The 19823-nt window shown below is 42.3% G+C and overlaps 1 protein-coding gene across 1 annotated transcript; it reads left to right on the forward strand.

Moving 5' to 3' along the window:
* Positions 1 to 302: 302 nt before the first annotated feature.
* sik2a (salt-inducible kinase 2a) lies at positions 303 to 17841 on the forward strand. The gene is made up of 15 exons (XM_030792714.1): positions 303 to 720; positions 1905 to 2021; positions 3574 to 3637; positions 6410 to 6571; positions 10471 to 10595; positions 11039 to 11162; positions 11316 to 11542; positions 11888 to 12040; positions 12427 to 12585; positions 14344 to 14560; positions 14821 to 15105; positions 15533 to 15681; positions 16052 to 16171; positions 16503 to 16597; positions 16965 to 17841. Exons 1-15 carry the CDS (start codon positions 583 to 585, stop codon positions 17416 to 17418), a joined length of 2589 nt encoding a protein of 862 aa, XP_030648574.1. The 5' UTR covers positions 303 to 582; the 3' UTR covers positions 17419 to 17841.
* Positions 17842 to 19823: the final 1982 nt, after the last annotated feature.

Here is a 19823-nt window from a genome sequence, read left to right on the forward strand (position 1 = left end):
AGTTCAGATTGACCCATGGTGAGCAAGGCCGCACGTTTGAGAGTCTTAATGTAAACTCCCGTTTGGCAAACAGCCAGTAAAGACTCACCTGTGCTTGCACAGCCAACAGTCAGGAGGGAGATTGGAATAGCTGCTGATTGACGTATGAGGTGGATAAGGTTGTCTTGGTGACAAACTGGTCATGGACTGTGGAACAGCGCACTGAGGCCCGCCCCCTTTATAAAATCCTTGTGTCGCTGACGTCAATGCACGCTGAGCGCAAATTCAGAACATCACTCTTAGTGCAGAACATCTAAGCGGCATGCGTTCGCTCTCGTTGTGAGGGCAGAATCTTAGTAGTGTGCTAGGGCACTGTTTAGGAGACGAATGAAAGCAATGTGAAGAAACAGCACTCTGAGTTGGCCGGTCCTCTGGTCGTGGACTGTACAGTGCTGTGCAGTTTACTAGAGTATGGGAATTTTGTAAACACTACCACAAATATAGAGGAAATCCTCATTTTAGCATAAGGATACTAAGGTACAGTCCAGGTTCTGCCTTTGCAGGTTATTCGTACCACTCCATTCAATTCCATACCAGAACACTATGGTCATGGCGGACTCAAACCATACACAGTTAAAACGGGCTCCGGTTCGTGTGGGATTTTATGATATCGAGCGCACCTTAGGAAAAGGAAATTTTGCTGTTGTGAAGCTGGCGAGACATCGTATCACAAAGAGCGAGGTGAGTGTCTGCACACACGCATACACATCGTTGTACCCGTCACCTCCCTGTGCAAAACTTTACAAGCCACATGTTCATTTCTAAATCTAATAAGTAATCACTTATTGTTAGGATTTCAGATAACATGGGGTTCAGTTCACATTTCAATGACGGAAAATTACTTTGTATTGTGGAACCAACAACTTAACATCGCAGTGTGATGCCTATTTAGAATGCACGCACCTTTGTTTGCGTCATGTAGAATCCCAGCAGTGATAACTGAACATGATTCATATTCACATTTAAGTGTGCATGCATAAGTCAGTGCAAATAGATTATTGATATCTGGTGCATATACTCCACATGTGATGACGTCAGTTTTTGAGAGCAACGGGTTTGGGTATGAAAAGTCACCTTGGCTTCTGCAGAGAAGAGAAAACACAAAGCAACAACAACAAAAAAAAACTTTTTCTTAAAAGACTCAAGATTGCATTCAAGATCGAGTGAGATAATGCTGAACAAGTCATGCAACAGTTTTCTGCATCGTGACACTGGTTTACCGTACGCACCTACTTATCGTTCACAAGTTGAAGTATGTGAATTAGAAAACCAGGAAAGCTATCGATTGGAATGTTCTGTATGCTCGATGGCATGTTGTAGAGCTGGAGAGTGACTGCTGGTATGACGTCATTACAGGAATCACTCAGAAAAACCCGTGTCTTTTACTAAACTTTTAAACATTGCGTATTAATAAGCTGATTTCCCGCTTGTATTTGCCATCTAGACGACTAGACATCTAGACATTTGTCAGTATTTACTGGTAAGGGGTTTGTTTGGTTTGTTGGCACATACACATGCATGTTGTTGACTCACAGAGTCGCAGCCAGTTGTTTTCTAAATCCGGTTTTACATGAAAGAGGACTTCTGTTTTGAAGGTGGCTGCCACATTATGGCTGTTAAATTCTATGTGTGTGATTCATAATATAATCTATATCATGAAGCATCCAGTTACTATTCTTCTGGCAAATGTAAATTGGTCCGTTCACATTTTCCACACACAACTACTGAGATATTTTGTCTGTTAATGAACAAAATATGAAGCTATTTACTGAAGGTACACCGGTCTTTAAACAGATGTTTGTTGCTAAAGGTGATGATGGTGAACCACATCACTGCACTCAGTGGTTTTTCCTTTGGCTTGGCAGGTCGCCATAAAAATCATAGATAAGACTCAACTAGATGCAGCAAACCTCGAGAAGATCTACAGAGAGGTGAAGATCATGAAGCTCCTGGATCATCCTCACATTATCAAGCTTTACCAGGTTGGTTTATGTTTCTTTCTTTCTTTCTTTCTTTCTTTCTTTTTTTCTTTCTTTTAGCAGAATCAATAGAAGTTAAGATCAGTGATGTCACAGAAGGTGGCATGAAGTCTCATGGGGAGGGGGAAGGGGGGGCTGAATGTTCAGTACCAAGCCTTGGTTCTTGGCATTCCTTTTATCGTTTGGTTCCTCAATTGTTGTGCTCCTGGAATTGTGCAACCTCTCTGCGGTGTACAACTATTCAAATCTTCATATTTTACATCCAAATGGCGTGCATCCATTCTCTTAAAAGCTGGATGCCTTTCTCAGAAACAGGCCTTTTGATGGGTCAGACCGGCTTCTGCATTCGTGTTATCTAGCTACTGTGTTATGATTCTTACGTTTTTTCATAATATGCATGATTTCTCAGCTGGTCCTCATCTGGGCATTACCTTTTGAAGGGCATTTTGGAAACATCATCCTCTAATCAGAGAAAAGCCGCTTCAATCAGACACTTGATTACATGATTGCATGCCATCTGCGCTTATCTGTCTGTCCTCCAAAGGCACAGCGGCCAATACAGTGACAGTGTGGTCATCATACGGTGTAACTGCCTGCAGCCATCACTACACTTATCCTTTTACTTAACAAACCGCTGTTTTATATGAAGATGATTTGATGTGAATTAGGTTGGAATCCCTTTGTTGTGACGGGATGCTTATGAGGTTAACCGTGCTCTGTTATGTAAGATTTTAGGTCACTCTGGGCTGGTTACTGGGAATACTGACAGTGGCTTGCTATTACACAACACAGCAACAGCAGTAATATCACTCAAATTATGACCTCAATTCTGTGTGTGCATCAGTCAAATGCAAGGTTGCCCGCTTTAGCTTAAAACAGCCACCTGTCTCAGGAACCGACTCGACCCACATGTGACAGTAGTGTCTATATTTCCACTTTCCTTGAGTCCTGTTCTCTAACACATACAATCTCATAAATTAAAAAGAGTTTCCAATAGCTTATGGTACTGAAACATAGCACAGTGTGATTTTAGTTCAAAAGCAAGAAAAACTCAAAGAGTAATGAGTTGTCAATCTGTTGTCACATTTTATAACAGTTTATGACATTGTCTAGTGAAGTCAATTTCAGATTAGCTCAATGACTGTCTATGATCACTTCAGTTTTAAAAGACTGTGAAACACAGTAAACAGAGAACTGAAGTGTTTAAAAGAAAAAAGACTAATTTTTTTTTTACCAATTTAATTCTAAAACTCATGGGCTGATAACATTTTATGTAACATGGAGACCCACAGACATCCTTTCATCTATGTCTTCTAAAAACCTTACTTACAAATCTGTGTTTAAACATATTGTTAGACAAATTAGTCGCGTTATGAAACAAATTAACATTATTTGTGATAGTTCATCAGAACCAGTGTGGGTGAGTGTTGGTTGGACCATTGTCCTCTGTTGCACATCTTTAGGTCTCTGCATGTGGCTCATGCGCAAAGATGATTGGTCTGTTGCTGTAACACTGTTATCACTAACATCAAATAATTCCTCTTCCCACCAACAGGTCATGGAGACCAAAAACATGCTATACCTGGTAACAGAGTATGCCAAAAACGGAGAGATATTCGGTGAGTGTCCTTCTGGTTTATGATGCTTGATGGATTTCCTTCCGGCCTTTTGAAGTTTAACCTTTCTGTGATGTTGATTTCAGGACTTCCGCACCTGTTCTAGGAGACGCTAAAGAAATAATCTAGGATTATAATATGATCCTGATACCTGTCGCTATCTGTTTACTGTTAATGTTTAGTCTATGGAGCTTAGCACTGATGCCTGAGCTGAGCAGATGCGGCCTGTTTGTGTCTGATAATATGTTAGAGCAGCTTTAATGGGGAAAAAAAAGGTACTGCTGGTGTTTGTGTTGTCATTGTCATCACTGACACTGACTGTCAGGGGGTTTTTTTGTTGTTCTTGTTGATATTGTTGTTGTTTTTTCTGCCTCACTGGCATGTGATTCTCCTCTGGGACTTTGAAATGGACATATTTGTACGTGACCTGTTTTCACGTTTTAGTCAAGCATGCAGAAAATAAACGTAAGAAAAGGTACACATTAAGGAAATGGGGTTTTGTTTGTGTACTTCCTTGAGGGTGAAAGGTTGTGCGCGATAAGCTAAAGGAGTCATGTAACAGGACAGTAACTGAGGAAAAAGAAAATCACAGCCACACACACACACACACACACACACAAACAATAATTATTTACCACATGATTCATTTGATACCTGTTGTAATGGAAAAATTAGAGAATGAACAAGCAAAGCCATGCACACAACAGAAGAATTAGACATTTGCGTAGGACACTGATCCAGTTAGAGCAATATGTGCATGTTTTGTGAGTACCTGCTTTTGTAATGTTAATGTGTATCTTGCTTCTGACCGCTTCTGTCATTTTTCCACAGTTAAGATTGCGCGTTACATAAAGTCATTCATGTTCTTGGCATAGTTCCCAAGTGCCCTAACAGTAACACTTTGATGGAGAACACAGTGCCATGTTTAACATGACCAGATCAATGTTTCAATCAGTAATGGAGTACAGATGAAATATTACCCAATGATAAACAATATCCCTTTGGGTTTTGAAGTGACCTTATATTAGTGAGTGTACAAAGAGAGTTTCATCTCCTGGCTGTCAATATCGTCAGAGTCTCAAAAGCAAAACTACATCACGCATAACTGTGACTCTAGCTGTTTTGAAAGATTTTACTCAAGCTAGCAGAGATAACATCATTCACTCAAATACCAGTGTTACAGTGTGATGAAGTGTTGAATGTTATATGATTTCAAATCCAGATTTTTTTTTTTTTTTTTTTGGAGGGGGGGGGGGGGGGGTTGTTTGTTTTCTCTTTAATCCGAGGCAGTAAAACTATTTTCGTTTTAGATTATAAACGTAGGTTGCTTTGGCACAAATATGTTAGATTAACCGTCCAGTTATCTGAAATTTCTCCAGATTTTCCAGCAGCTGAGAAGTCAGAGGTGTGTGTGTGTGTGTGTGTGAAGTCAAGAGCGTCTGGTCTGCTTTAGCTGGCCCTCTGATTCATCCTTCAGTTCTTCCGCTGCTTTATGGGTTTATGTGCTATGAGTCACAAGGTTACTGAGCAAAAATGGTGAATTTGTTAACTTATTTTTTCTTTCTTTTTTTTTTTTTTTCTTAGTTAGGTTTGTTATGTAAATGTTAAGATCCCCATCGGTGTTTTGTGTATGATAACATCTTGAGCTGTATTGAAACTACTCCCGGTATCGTTATATCTTTGAACACGTGGAATTTCTTTATCTGTTTTCTGTTATGAAGGCAGTGAACTTTTGATGCCGTGTTTGAAAAGAACATTAGAGACCTCAAGACGCGCTATTTCAGTGTCAGTGAATCAAAACTTTTTATATGGTTTCTGCAGGCTGTGCCGTGTCACGGTAGTCTCAATTGCTCTATCTGGGAACCACTTTAGTTTGAATTCTGTCTGTAAGAGCAAAAGAGGTTACTGTATGTACAAAACTATGGTGAATACAAAACAGGAGTACGTTTACACATTCGCCACATTCTATAAAACTGACACAGGACGTTCCTTTTTCTGAGTAAGAGCGTGGTCAACTCTGTGTTTGAAAACTAGTGCCACAGGAATGTGAGGCCTTCTCTGTTCTGACAATGACATCATCCCTTCGTTCCCATTCGTAACCACATTTACAGCCTCTCAGTACATTCGCACTAACACGTCTTTTTGAAGTAGCCCACACGCACCGAACACATGTACTCTGTGACACACGCGTCCTCGCTCGCTCGTCGGCCGTTTGAAGCCTCGCACGTAGCATGACGGTCCGTTAGCTCCTGTTTCATTAACGCTACAGTTCACTGTACCCCCTCGCGCGAGCGAGCGTGCGTCTGTCTCTCTATGTCTGCGTAAGGCAGAGCTGTTGTTTTTGTCAGGTCGGCTTGTCGCAACTGAGAACACTGTCATTTTTTTCAAGTCGCATTTGTAGCAGCTGTGTCTTTCCCCGCTTTTTAAAGGATTTAACAGTCGCTCACAGCTAAGAGCTACAGCTCTGTTTATCAATCAGAGCAACAAATCCAGTGCCACTAGGGCACAGGAAAGTGTTTAGAGAGCTATTAGACCTCTTTCAAGTGTCCATTTAGTAGGCCTAGTACTGAATCATGAAAAACATGCTCATCCAAAACCGATCCACTCACATTGGTTTGCTGTACATTTACGTGGACAAGATGCAGCATTTTTGTAATTTTCGTATTTTATCGCTTTTGTAATAGATATACTGAACATTTCAGGTTATGACTATGAGATTATGGGAGATTCACGGAATCGTTAATTACTTTCTTTTCTTCCTCTTTTTTTTTCCAGAGTACCTGGCAAGTCGGGGGCGATTGAGTGAAGCGGACGCACGGCGGAAGTTCTGGCAGATCCTCTCGGCGGTGGAATACTGCCATGAACGCCGAATCGTTCATCGAGACCTGAAGGCTGAGAACCTGCTGTTAGACGCCCACATGAACATCAAAATAGCAGGTACACGGAGGGTCCGCCGCTTACCGAGGCCTGCTCCTAAGGTCCGGAGTTCTCTGTACTCTAGGGAAAATATACAGAGTTTTATGCGGAGGAACGTACGTTTAGGACTCTGAATCATCTAGTACTCACGACTAGATCATAGGCCGCATGACCTACATTTCAGACTATTGGGAGCTCCCCTGTGTAAGCTGCAAAAGGATGAATACAGACGTAAACTGGTTACTATGTGATTTATGTAGTTACTCTGTAGTGTTCATATTGTTCGAATGTGTTGATGAGTATATATTTTTTTTAGCTGATGTGTTTTAAAACAGTGTATTGATGTACTGATTTTTGCGTCAGTGAATCTAAATCTAGATCTGTTTTACACTCCTCCCCCTTTTTTTTCTCTTTGAATTCCGCATACTGATAAAAAACTAAAAATGCCTGTTGATTATTAACTGTTCAGATACGTCCAAAGGCCTTGGGCAGTTTATACAGCAGACACTAAATTAATAAATGAAGGTTGCATGATTGATAAGCATTTTCTTTCCAAGTCATATTTATCTAAACTATGAGAATTAATTTTCCACACATTTTTGTGTGAAAGGTAATTGTTTTTTAGACTGTCCATTGTAACAGTTTTTAAGTTTGAGGGGGTGCTGTTGGACTGCTCGTTTTGAATGTAATCATTTACTAATGCTAAGGACAATGTTGATGAGCAGTGGATTGCTGGTGTGCAAATAAGTCCAGCTGGATATAAAAACAGAGTTCACGACCGCAGAGTTCACAGATTGATATTTAATTGCGATTTCAAAGAAATATTTTTATATGAGATGATACTCTCGTTGTTTCATTTCTGTGTTGTCATTTGAATGTGGCTATGCTGCAGTAAACAGCCTTGTCTGGGAACCTGGGTTTACTGCCATGTCTACAGTAATCATTAGGCCTACTACCCTGTCCTTCACCCTGTCACCAGCTTTCAACTATTCAAACCAGATAACGGACGCATACACGTGAATGGACATACACATAGACACACGCTCGCTCACTTAAAAACAAACTACTGATCACGCGCACACACACACACACACACACACACACACACACACACAAACAAATTTACACACCAAAAGCCAACCAAAGTCTATCAGAACCATTCAGCAAGATAACGTGATTACTCTTTGACGTCAGTTGAATGTGAGGCCAGTCACACTGAGGAGTGATCTAATACACATGTGGAGATCAAACAAACGTATTACCAGCTCTGCACCGTGAGTATTCTCCATGTGTACTGCCTGGGACCATATAGATGTAGAGTCTTGTGGTAAAAAAGGGTAATAATTAGCTCATTATACAGAACCATATCCATATTTTACCACTGAGAAGGTGACTGTAATCTTCAAGCTAAGGGGCAAAATAAAGGGTTAACACTTGAGTCAACAAAGTATATTAAAAGCAGGTTCCTTCTTACAGGTGTGGTTCTTATGCATATTAAGGAATTAAGGTTGCACCTTGTAAGGTTCTATTTTTAAAATTGATGGACAGTCCCATGTGACTATTAATTTAGCCACCATGGCAAGAGGAGGAGATTTCGGAGCCTTTAAAAGATGGATGATTGTTTGGGCATGTTTGGGAAGAGCTTGTTTATGTTTTTAAAAGAGAACAGTTGCTAAGGTGGTGTTGGTTTAGATGTCTGAGAGGAAACAAGACAATTACCAGGTAGCAGAGACGAGACAATCATCAGGTAGTGTCAAAGAGTATACTCCATAATAGTATAGTCCATAAGAGTATACTCCATAAGAGAGTTCTGTTTAACTGTGAAGTCCATACATTGGTTAGAATGTAAAACTCTTTGTCAGACAATGGAAAATATCAATCTAGGGTGTGAGAAGGCAGTTTCATCGAGAACAATAGTTCAGGAACCGTATAGAGAGTGCTGCTGTTTCAGTGCATAAACCTTTAAGAACTTTTACTAATGCTGATTCGTGAGTATAGCGGTGCTTAGAATGCAAACGGTGGCCTAATGAACAGTGGAAAAAACAGTCACATGATTAGATGAGTCATCCTCACCCTGTTCTCAACAAGGACACAAGTCCCTGACAGACGCACGCCAAAACAATCCCATGGGCTCGAGTGCACGCATCCTACAGCAATTATGTTGCCGGTTGCATTTTTTCGGAGGGGGGTTTTCTGCCATGGTTTAGGTCCAGAAATGTCTTTATAGGGCAAGGTAAATGCTTATTAGCATAAAGCTTTCATCCTGTGGTAAAACATTTCTGTCCACATGGTGAGTGTGCTATTTCAGGTCGACAGTGCCACCTCCCCGCACTTTACAGGGGCTGTGAATGTTCACTGAATCCTGTCTTGGGCTTGAGAACTACAGACCCCCCCCCTCCAAGTCACTAGGGTTTAGTGCTTATGGGAAGTTCTGGAGTTTCACCTGAGAGTTTATTTTCCTCTAACATCATCAAAACAGCAAATTATTCAGTTTAGCATGGAAGAAGGTTCCTGTATCCCTTTAGCAATGTTCCAGACATTTCCAGACGAGTCTTTCTTTTAAGGTGCGCGCTTAAGCTGTTTGGAGGACCAACGCCCAAATTAATCACCTGGCGTTCCCTTTATGTGGCAGTTACACTTAAATACGACTCCATGTCGCATAATTAGAAATTATATGCTTCGTTTTTTCAGGCCTTTAGGATGCCAATCCAAGCTGTTTCCAATCCAAGCTTTTTTTTCCTCCCTCTCTCCCTTTTGATCCAAGCCGTTGATTGAGGTATTCGAACAATAGAAGGTGATTTAGATACTAGACGGGTGCTTGATAAGGTAACTGAGGCATAAGACTGGTATCAGTGTTTGTACGGTAAATGAAGTGTTGGTTCAGATACGAACTCTGAATTTACGTCACACGCACTCTGAATGGTAGGGGTTTGAGAGACAGGGACTGCATGGCACAGCACATGGGCATTACATCATATTCCACTATAGACCCTTTGACAGTCCTGATGTCATTAACAGGGTCTGTTGAAACACCACAGTCTATGTTTCTCTCTCTTCCTCCCTCTCTCTCTCTCTCTCTCTCCCTCTCTTTTTTCTTTCTGTCTCCTTCTCCCCACCTTCTCTGCACCACCTTCTATTCAAGCAGTGCCCTTAATCATAACATTTAACGCATGCATTTTATCTGTTCGTTCATTCCTTTATTCAGGCCGTCAATCATACAGTCATTGCCCCTATGGAGTCTTTCCAACTGGTTTCAGATATATTACCAAAAAAATAAAAAAATCATCATTTAATGCCACTGAAATTCAGTTCATATTGCCTCTAGGCTTCTCGTGGCTCCACCTTCTCTCCTTCCATTTCACTCCCTCCGTTTGCATGTTCTTCTGGTTACATAACAGGGCAGGTCTGCGGATTGGCTTTTGAGATGCCTTTGTGATGGCATAATATTAGCAGGTCACCCAAACGTCAGTGTCGTTTCTCACGGACTGCTGCGATTAGTATCAGAGCAGGATTTGCCCGCATGCCCTTCATGCTGGCCTTGTTCATGCTTTTATGTGCAGGTTTTTTTTTTTGTTTTTTTTTTTTTAATCAGTCTATCTGTTATTGAGCAGAAAAGTATAACCATGCAGCAGATCACACGGACACACACAGATTAATATCGACTCGTATCGTTTTAAATGATATGGATTTGCTTGCACAATTGATCTCTCGCCGTTGGTTAATCTATATTGCAGCGGATTGTCACCCACAGTAAGATATAGAACATGGCCTTAATAACTCTGGTTTCTTTCCTCATTGGCCCGCACCCGTATGTCTTCTGTCTTCCTGTGCACTTGTTCTACCTGTTCACTCCTTTATACCGCTGATAAAGGTACAGAAAGATGAAAAGATACATCTGTCACTCCCTCTCTCTTTCTCAGACTTTGGCTTTGGGAACTTCTTTCAGCCGGGGGAGCCTCTGGCCACGTGGTGCGGTAGTCCCCCTTACGCTGCCCCGGAGGTGTTTGAAGGTCAGCAGTATGAAGGCCCACAGCTGGACGTCTGGGTAAGAGAAATTAGCGCGTCGGTGTTTAGCGAGTACGCTAACAAGTAAAACGAAATGGTGCAAGGAAAAAAAAAAAAAAAGAAAACGACACACGTACAAGTCGTAAGGAATTCGAGACCGAACGTAACAGACATGCACCTTAGTTTATGATCGTACAGAGAGCAGGCGGTTTGCCTGTGGGCTGATGACTTGTGTGCTTTCATCTCACTGTGACAAACGCAGAGCATTGCGTCAACAGCTAATGGTCCCTTGATTGATTCTGCTCTCCGAAAATAGACCCTGAAACATAATTGTTGTTTCCAGTAGAGTGTGGGGAGTAGGGGGGGGGTCCCTCTGTGAGTAATTCTTTTCTGTGAATGCTTAGAAAGGTGTAGAGTGTTTCTCTCCCTGGGGTAAGGGGATGGGGGCAGGAGCTTTAATGCTAGGTGGTCTTTTCTTCGCAGAGCATGGGGGTGGTTCTGTACGTGCTGGTTTGCGGAGCCCTGCCTTTCGACGGTCCCACGCTTCCCATTCTGAGACAGCGTGTCCTGGAAGGTCGTTTCCGCATCCCGTACTTCATGACTGAGGGTAAGACGTTTCTCGTAAAATTTGGTTCCCGACCTATAGATTTTTCTCTCGGAACCTTCTCTTTTCTGAGTCGCTCTGTCTCACACATCTGGCTCGGCTTTTTTTTTTTTTCTTTTTTTCCCGTCTCGATCAATCTGTCCGTCCCTCTCTCAGACTGTGAGCACCTGATCCGACGGATGCTGGTTCTGGATCCGGCCAAGCGCCTCTCCCTAAGTCAGGTCAGAGAACATCGCTGGATGGTCCAGGAGATGCCGTCTCAGAGGCCTGTGCTCTACAGGCAAGGCGTGCCCGCGGAGAGCAAGGACAGCGTGGGAGAACACAGCGAGCAGGTGCTGCGTCTGATGCACAGCCTGGGCATCGACCAGCAGAAGACAATAGAGGTGAGGGCGAATTCAAAGAGCGGTGGGGTTAATCGACCTTTGTCATGGACTTGAGCAGAGCAGGGCAGGACTGTACAGTTGGAAAGTATATGATGATGATCTTGAATTTGATATTGAATGCAGAAATGATATTGAATGTAGAAATGGTTTGATGTGTGTTCTGTTTTTTTTTGTAAGAAATGACTCTCCAGTTAGGGAAACCGTTTTTATTGTTTGGGAATGTTCTAGATGCATGAAGATTCTAAGAATGGAGTGACAGAGTCCTGATGATACACACAATAATGACAACGTTAACACTCCCTGTCTGTCTGTTTGTCTTTCTGTCTGATTCTCTGTCTGTCACAGTCTCTACAGAACAAAAGCTATAATCACTTTGCTGCTATCTACTATTTACTGGTGGAAAGACTCAAAGCCCATCGCAGCAGTTTCCCTGTGGATCAGCGTCTCCACGCCAGCCAACGGCGGCCCAGTACCATCGCCGAGCAGACTGTTGTCAAGGTAACCCTCAGTGAAGGCACGCTAGACATACTGAAACTGTACCACAAATAGAAGAATCATGAAAAGCAAACATTACCGTACCTTCCCGTCTCATCGTTCTTACCATGATGTTGTGCCAACTCAGAGTAGAGCCTCTGTGCCAATACTCAGTTTTTAAAAACAAAGCAGTATCCCATAATGTAAGAACTTCTCTTGGCAGATTACATATCTGGCTAGTGTTAGAAAAAAAACATTTTTAAGGTTTGAAGGTTTAAAGCAGAGCCAAACCCTTCAACAGTTTTTAAATTGACTTACTTTGATGCTGGTACATGTATATGTTTGCTTAAAGAGAATTTTATATAATGCCAATCTATGCGTGCTTATATTTGCATACTCTCTTTCTATAGGCTAGTGGAGTGCCTGCTCAGGTGGGACTCCACCCCCAGCCTGCTCGACACCTGCCTTCCCCTGTTCTCCTGCAGACTTCCACAGACACGTTTGTTTTCCCACAAGCCCCTGCTCCTTCAGAAAATGCATTCATGGCGGAAGAAGTGGCCACGCCCAAGGTCAGTTCGGCCAAGCATCGTACAAAAGCGAAACAGCTTTGGAAAAAAAAAAAAAAACATGCCCAGAAGCCTGTTCTCGTGTTCTTGGGTTAGTGCCGGCTGTTCTTTTTCAGAGGTACGCGTGTTTAAATAGCACAGTTACGCACAGGCCTGTTGGACGACGGTTAGGGCTTTTGTCCACTCTGTGTGAAGTTCTTCAGCTGCTGTCTCACCCTCTCCTCATGGTTATGACTCATGTGAAGCCCAGTGTAGCCACAGTCCTCTGTTACCTCCCTAAAAATAGCCAACAGAGCACCAACCTTTGCAACCTTTTTTTTTTTTTTTTTTTGCTTTAAATACGCGGTTAGCGAATAAGTGGAAATTAATTTTTACTTCTCATTTTACCATTTATGAAAGAAATACAGTTCCGGTAAGTCGTGCCGAGTGGTAACGTTATTTTGGAAATGAATTCTATGAGTTGTGTGGTAGGATTTGATTATTTATGTGACAGGATTTCATTTTTGTGTTTGTGTGTGTGTGTGTGTGTGTTTGTGGCATTTCAGTTAAGCCTGTTGTCTAACTCATAGTGACATGCCAGGGCAGCTGCCCTCAGTTACACAACCCTCTGGTTCTCATCATTAAAGAAAAAACCTTGATTTAACCGTGTGACCTTGCGTCCATGCTCAAATCCATCAATGAGAAGGTATGGCTTTCGGTGGCCGTTCAGCTACTGGAGTCCGAAACCTTGCTGTTGTGTCGTGATGGCTGTAGCTGTCCCAGAATCAATTAAGTGCTGCTTTTCCCATTGTCTGGTTTTGATATTCATTGATTTACCCGGCCTCTTTCACTCTAAAAGGATCTTGACCCTGGGGGGGGGGGGGGGTGTCACATGACGTTGACTCGTCCAGACGATTCTCGGTTATGAACCGGACGTCTTGGTAATCATTTGGCTTCTAAAAGAGAGAGAGAGAGAGAGAAAGAAATAGAGAGAGAGAGAGAAAGACTACACGTAATGCTTTGGCTGTCACAGTGAGTAGTTTGAAATATAAGCAATCATCGCAGTTTCATCTGAATGCAGGAGAATTCTGGAAGCCCATGAGTATTTGATAGAGAGAGAGAGAGAGAGTAGAGGTATTATATAATTCTGATAAACAAAATGAAGCAGAGGCATATAATCATAGCTCTGCATACGAAAGATGATTATTATTATGAGGATGTGAGTAGGCGGAATTTGATTTTTTTTTTTTTTTTTCCCCTTTCCCTGTTGGTATTCAATAATTCATGCACCAATTCCTCCAAGGCACTGGTATCAAAGAAAGTCTTTTTTCCTCATTTTCATATCCGTGGATATGGTTGACCAAGGTGCCAGACTGATTTGAATGATGTGGAATTATGACCTTGTTTGTCATTGCCCCTGTTTTTAAAACAAGTCTTTCAAAATTGTTCCAATACTAAGGCAATAAAATTATATAAAACCCAGGATATCACTGTTAACTCAGGTTTCCGGTTTCTTATACACGCTATACAGCGAATACCTAATTTTAACATCCAGACCCTGTTTTCTCCAAGGACTATTTCACTATAAGGAATTTCATCAGTTTTGAATGAGAGCACTGTTTTTGGAGATGGAGGGTTTTTTTTTTGTTGTTGTTTTGTTTGGCCTTGGGTGTCATAACCACACAATGAATTCACCCTCTCGAAACTTGTATTCGAATCTCTTGTCCTCCATCTGAAAATCAGAGAGATGAGCAGAGTTCTTGTGCTCATGTCTTTACTCAGGTCAACGGGAGCCTTCTGGACCCGCTCCCGCCGGTCGTCGTCCGGAAGGTCAGCGGCTCCCTGCCCAGCAACGTCATGGAGACGTCCATCGACGAAGGCATCGAGGCAGAGGAGGAAGCCGCGGTGCCCCCAACTGCCTTTCAGACGGCGCGTTTCAGCCAGCGTCGGCACACCCTGTCTGAGGTCACCAACCAGCCTGGCACACTGACTATGACAGGTTAGTGCCACTCTGTGCCCACTGCTGTTTGGCGTCGCGACCACAGAATACCCGCTTCATTGGGTCAAACCGTTTCAATTACCGAAAATGAGGGCTTTTTTTTTTTCAGATTTTGAAAATGATAGTAATAAGACTTGCATCATTAGATTATGAGTAACGATTCCTGAAAACAGCTTCTTCTAAGAAATCAATGTTTCTTTATGTGGTGTGTGTTTGTTGGTAAATATCTTTACCTGTTTGTGTGTGATTTTGTTCTTCAGGGAAGCTGCTGTCCATGGGTTTGAACCCATCTCTGGGAAGCATGGACTCTGAGTGCGACATGGGCTCTACACACAGTGACCTCAGCCTGCCAGAAGAGTCTCCGGCTCTGAGGGCCGCGGTGTTGGCCAATAACCCTGTCAATCACGCAGCTCCCTCCATCTTCAACATGAAACCAGTCAACCCTGCGCTACAGACGCTGAACTCAGAAAAGAGGGAGAGCCACAGTCACTCCCCGGTAGGCTTTCGGGAAGGACGTCGCGCATCAGACACCTCCCTCACACAAGGTACGGCCCATTTTCCCTCCATCTTTTCTCCTCTTTATCCTCCTTTCCGCGCGTTGATTTAGTTTCTTTGCGCGTTTCCTCTCTCTCTCTATGGCATATTGCCTACTGTGCTCCCCCCCTTTGTCAGCCACTAAACCGCTAATCTTCTCCCGTCACAATTTTCGTCTAATTATCAGGATGCGTGTGAGGTGCATTGTTGCTACCTCCTCTTCCAGCCCACACGATCATATACTCATTGCAGACCAACTTCTGATTTTCAAAGATGACTAACTGAAAAATTGTCATGAAACAGTTCATTGGTGGTTGCAGCAGACGTCAGAATGAATGAATCAGTCCACTTCGAACGATATTATTAGAAACTGGAGGGTTCGTAATTGCATTTAACTCTCGAAAGCTCATTTTTAGTCATTTTATTCTTGGCACTTAGGACTGGTGGCTTTCAGACAGCACCTCCAGAACCTGGCTAGAACCAAGGGGATCTTGGAGCTTAACAAAGCTCAGATGGCGTTAGGATCTGAAGGGGCAGATGCAATGTCTCCCTTAAACCCCCAAGAGTTCCAGGACCTTCCCAACCAGGTCAGTCACTCACGGCATGAACAGTATCATCAACATCTAATGAAAGAGCCAGAGTGGTTTCATAAAGAAAACTTAAAATATGGACATTAAGACAAATGCATCCTACGTCATCATGTATATGCGAATATGCATATACAGAGGGAGAGCGAAATTTATTTGCATAAAAATATGAACAAGTATTTTCTTGGTATTTTTAAAATTTGCTTTTTATCCTGGGAATGAACTGTTCACTGTATAAATTGATTTTGTAGTATTCGATCCAGCTTGTCCAAAGAACCCTTTTTGGCTGTACAGACACGATTACCTTTTAACTATATGAGGGTGTAGTCTAGCTACTCAACGTCTCTTGTCATGTTGTGTTGGTCTCCAGGGAGATGGTTGCCAGGCACAGGAGGGTAATGGAGTGGCCGTATTCCCCAGTAAAATGCATCCTTACCTGCTGTCCAGACGACAGAGTTTGGAGACGCAGTACCTTGCTCAGAGATTACAGGTATGACATACCCGGTGAATGATTCACCATATCACGTAAAAAAAAATTCACGGCGCGCCATTGTTTTCTCTCGCACTCGTCCTCTACACACACAATTCCAAATATGTTTCAGTAATCCCGACGAAGTGTTCTTGGCTCAAATCCATAAACCATAAAGGAGCTACTCGTGTGGCATGTGAATGGTTTACATTCTGTAGATATTTATGAGTCATGACAAACGAAGTTTAAAAAAAAAAAAAAAAAAAAAAAAGGGAATGAGATGAAGAGGGTTGCGTGTTTTTGCGCCGATGTTTCTGAAATTGACACGGGACCTCCCCCCCCCCCCCCTCAGAGAGCCAGTTTGTTAGCGAGTGGCCCTGGAAGTGGACAGATGTTCTGCAAGGACATGCCGCCTCGCAGTTTGGAACAACAGCTCCAGGAACACCGGTTAGAAACCGATCCCGTCAAACGCTCTCTGTTTACTACTGTGATATCATGATTTCACGCTTTGTTTAAAACTGGCGTGACACGTACGAATTCTATGATTGCACAACAAATAAGATTTTAAACGCTGAACCTGAGAATTGTCATGTCGTTTATTGTGAAATGTAAGCATTTCTCTGTATTACCTACACAATGAACACAGAGGAGTCATTTAAATTGAATCATTTACAAAGTCATTTTAATCAAAGACAGAGATTTTCTGACAGATTTGAACAGAATCGTATGACTTTTTCTTTTTTTTTAATTTCACTTCAACAAGCACGTTCACTTTTTTTTTCAATTCTTTTGCTATTTTCTTTGAATTCTCTAGGCTACAGCAGAAGAGGCTTCATCTCCAGAAGCAGTCTCAGCTTCAGGCGTATCTCCACCAGATGCAGCTTGCAGAAGATTCTTACTCCACAGCTTTGGACTGTGGAGAACCCCAGCAGAGTAGCCCTCTGTCCAGCCCCTCCTTCACAAGGACGCAGCCCCTCAGCCCCGTCCTGGAGCCCAGCACTTTCCCCATGGCCTACAGCCGCCCCGGTGGCCACATCTCAGACCTGCACTTTACGCCGCCCCTGTCGGAGTTACCCGCCTACAGCCGGCCCGGCTACACCCTCCCTGTCCCGGCCGAGCCACTGTACGCCTGGAGCCCAGCTCAGCCCCCTCTTCCTCCGGGCCAGGGGGAGGTTTTGGCCGCCCAGCCCAACACGGAGGCTCCTTACTTGGACTGCGAGATGATGGAAACGGTGGAGGCCCAGCATGGTTACGTGATGGTGAACTAAACAGCTCCGGGGTGCATCACGTCTCGCGGCGAGGCAGGCGCTCGAAGAGGAGTCTTTTCACCAAGAGGCCTCAGGGAGAAATAAAACTGCGTCGTAATAGCAATTTAGAGGCGCGATACTTAACAAACGCACCTCTCTACTTCCTCCCTCTCCTAAGACTGCGCTCAGGTCAGGGTACAATGGACATGTATTGTCCCTCACTTGTGAGACTGGGGATAAAAAAATAAAAAAAAACCCTGACAGATGATCATTTTATAGAAGACCTCTTCTTGGGAGTTAATTCAATAAGCACAAAGGAAATAAAAAGAGACACGCAAGTAGAAGTGCAGTTACAGATGGATTTTTATATCAGTATTAAAGCAATATATTGTACCCAGAATGCTCTGTACATTTCTGATAGTTTGATTTATTAAGCAAGTTAAAGTGAAGACTTAAATAATAAAAAAAAGTAAGGGGGGGGGGGTTGGGAATTATGTAAATAATATGTTTCTGTGAATGACAAACAAAAGGATGAATGTTAGTAACACACTAATGCAAAAGGAATGTTTCAGACTTTTGTTTTACTAAGGCACACTGAAGTGGAGGAGGAGACTGTGGGAAAGAAAAAAAAAAAGAAGAAGAAAAAAAAACGAGGGATGAGCACAAGTAAAGTGATGTAGGGCCTGCTTTTCACTGTTCCCTTTGACAATCTCTCACACACCACTTTCTCCCCCTCAGGTACCAACCTCATTTAGATGAATTCACGCAGAAATATTGTCCCCTTTATAAGCTCTCCGGGCCGATGAGAAGAGGTAATAAAGCGAGGAAGGCTCTTATCAAAAGCTATTGTACAAAAATGTTAGTGTTTTTAGAGAATGTTGCTAACTTTTTGTTTTCCCAGAAACAAATCATGTGTTGAGTGTTGTAGTGATGTGCCTTTCTTTTTATTTTCCTTTCTTTCTTTCTTTCTTTCTTTCTATTCAGATGAATGTACATTTTGGTGAAATCCTTTTTTTAAAAAAAGAAAAGAAACAAAAGCAATTTCCAGTATGGAAATTTCTAGAATACATTGACCTCTATTTTACAGATTTCCTAAACCAAAGTCTCCTCAGAGGTCACATTAAATAGTCCACTATGTGGGATTCAGGTTAATTATATATGATCTGACATGACATGGTTGTTATGGTCCAACAGTATATGCTGTCCAAAAGTATAATAGCAATATCTAGAGTTATGGAGTCATATAGAAGGTGTGAAATACAGGTGTGTTAGTTATTGTGTTTACTTTGTCACTGTCATTTCATGGCTTTGGAGATACAAAAAAGACTCAACTCCTTAGAACTTTTAGTCAAATTGTTGTTGACTGCACCTTTATGATTGTTAATATTAAACCTGAAATTTAAAAAGAGAATCTTCTGGTATTTTTTTGGTTTTCATAGAATTGATACTAACACACATTGATATTGACCATAAGTAATGTATGATTATGCTGTCCAAAATACTGATATGGTCAATTTTTTTTTTTTTTTTTGGGACAGTTTACAGATTTTGACATCAAAGGGGAACCAAATGTTGGAAACTTTATCCTGATTTGATTTTAAACTTCCCAACAAGGCCTGTTTCAAATACCAAGCCCAGCGTGTCTACACGTATCACTAAAAGAGCATATGAAATATTGACCATGTTAAACTCAGACTACACACAGTTCTTGGAAACTGTCCCAGTTTATAGAAGAAGGGGATACTCAAGGAACTTGTGTATAATTCCATGTCTCGCACTTTTCTGTTCAAGCATCTGTTCCCAAACACATCTTCGACAGTGACCTCAGAAGTGAGCAACTTGGTCATCCTATTAAAATCCAGCCATGTTGACCGAACAGCACCAGCAGACGCACGGTAATCCTCAAATCAGATTACCATGATGGTCTCTTCTTCTGGGTTAATGCCGTACATCTGGCACTGATGATGCTAATCAGTCATGACTCATGAGTCGACATACGGTCCCAAATGTCGCCATTCAGCGCGACGTACCAAGCCCCCTCTTGTTCAAGAACGTCCTGGGTAAAGAAACTTCAACTGAGTTTCATTATCCCCGAGAGGAAAAAATTAAACGCGCCAGTTTGAGTCTGCAGTCCAATGGCGGTGAGACAATAAATAGACAAGTTCTCTGTAAATAGATGCAAAGAGTGAAACATGTGTTTTAAAGGGGAGCTGAATTCCCCTAGTGATTAGACCGATGAGTAATACACTGCTGACACTCAAAAGGTGAGTCGTGATGTTCCAGCCATAAGCTGTTCACGATCAGGCACGAAAACAGCAGTCATACAATCCGCAACGAACAAATAACGTCCTTGTCCGACCAGATGCGTTGCAAACCAGCAGATCCTTCACTGTGTTTCAAGACCTTGTCATTGTGTCCCAGAAAAA

This window comes from Chanos chanos, chromosome 15 (assembly GCF_902362185.1).
Source record: "Chanos chanos chromosome 15, fChaCha1.1, whole genome shotgun sequence".
Lineage (NCBI taxonomy): Eukaryota > Metazoa > Chordata > Actinopteri > Gonorynchiformes > Chanidae > Chanos > Chanos chanos.

Excerpts from the sequence above, each read along its gene's own strand:
- sik2a (XM_030792714.1), top strand. The coding sequence starts at position 583 with ATGGTCATGGCGGACTCAAACCATACACAGTTAAAACGGGCTCCGGTT. Across the intron at positions 6,572-10,470 it reads CATGAACATCAAAATAGCAG|ACTTTGGCTTTGGGAACTTC; the intron begins GTACACGGAGGG and ends TCTCTTTCTCAG. Across the intron at positions 10,596-11,038 it reads GCCCACAGCTGGACGTCTGG|AGCATGGGGGTGGTTCTGTA; the intron begins GTAAGAGAAATT and ends TTTTCTTCGCAG.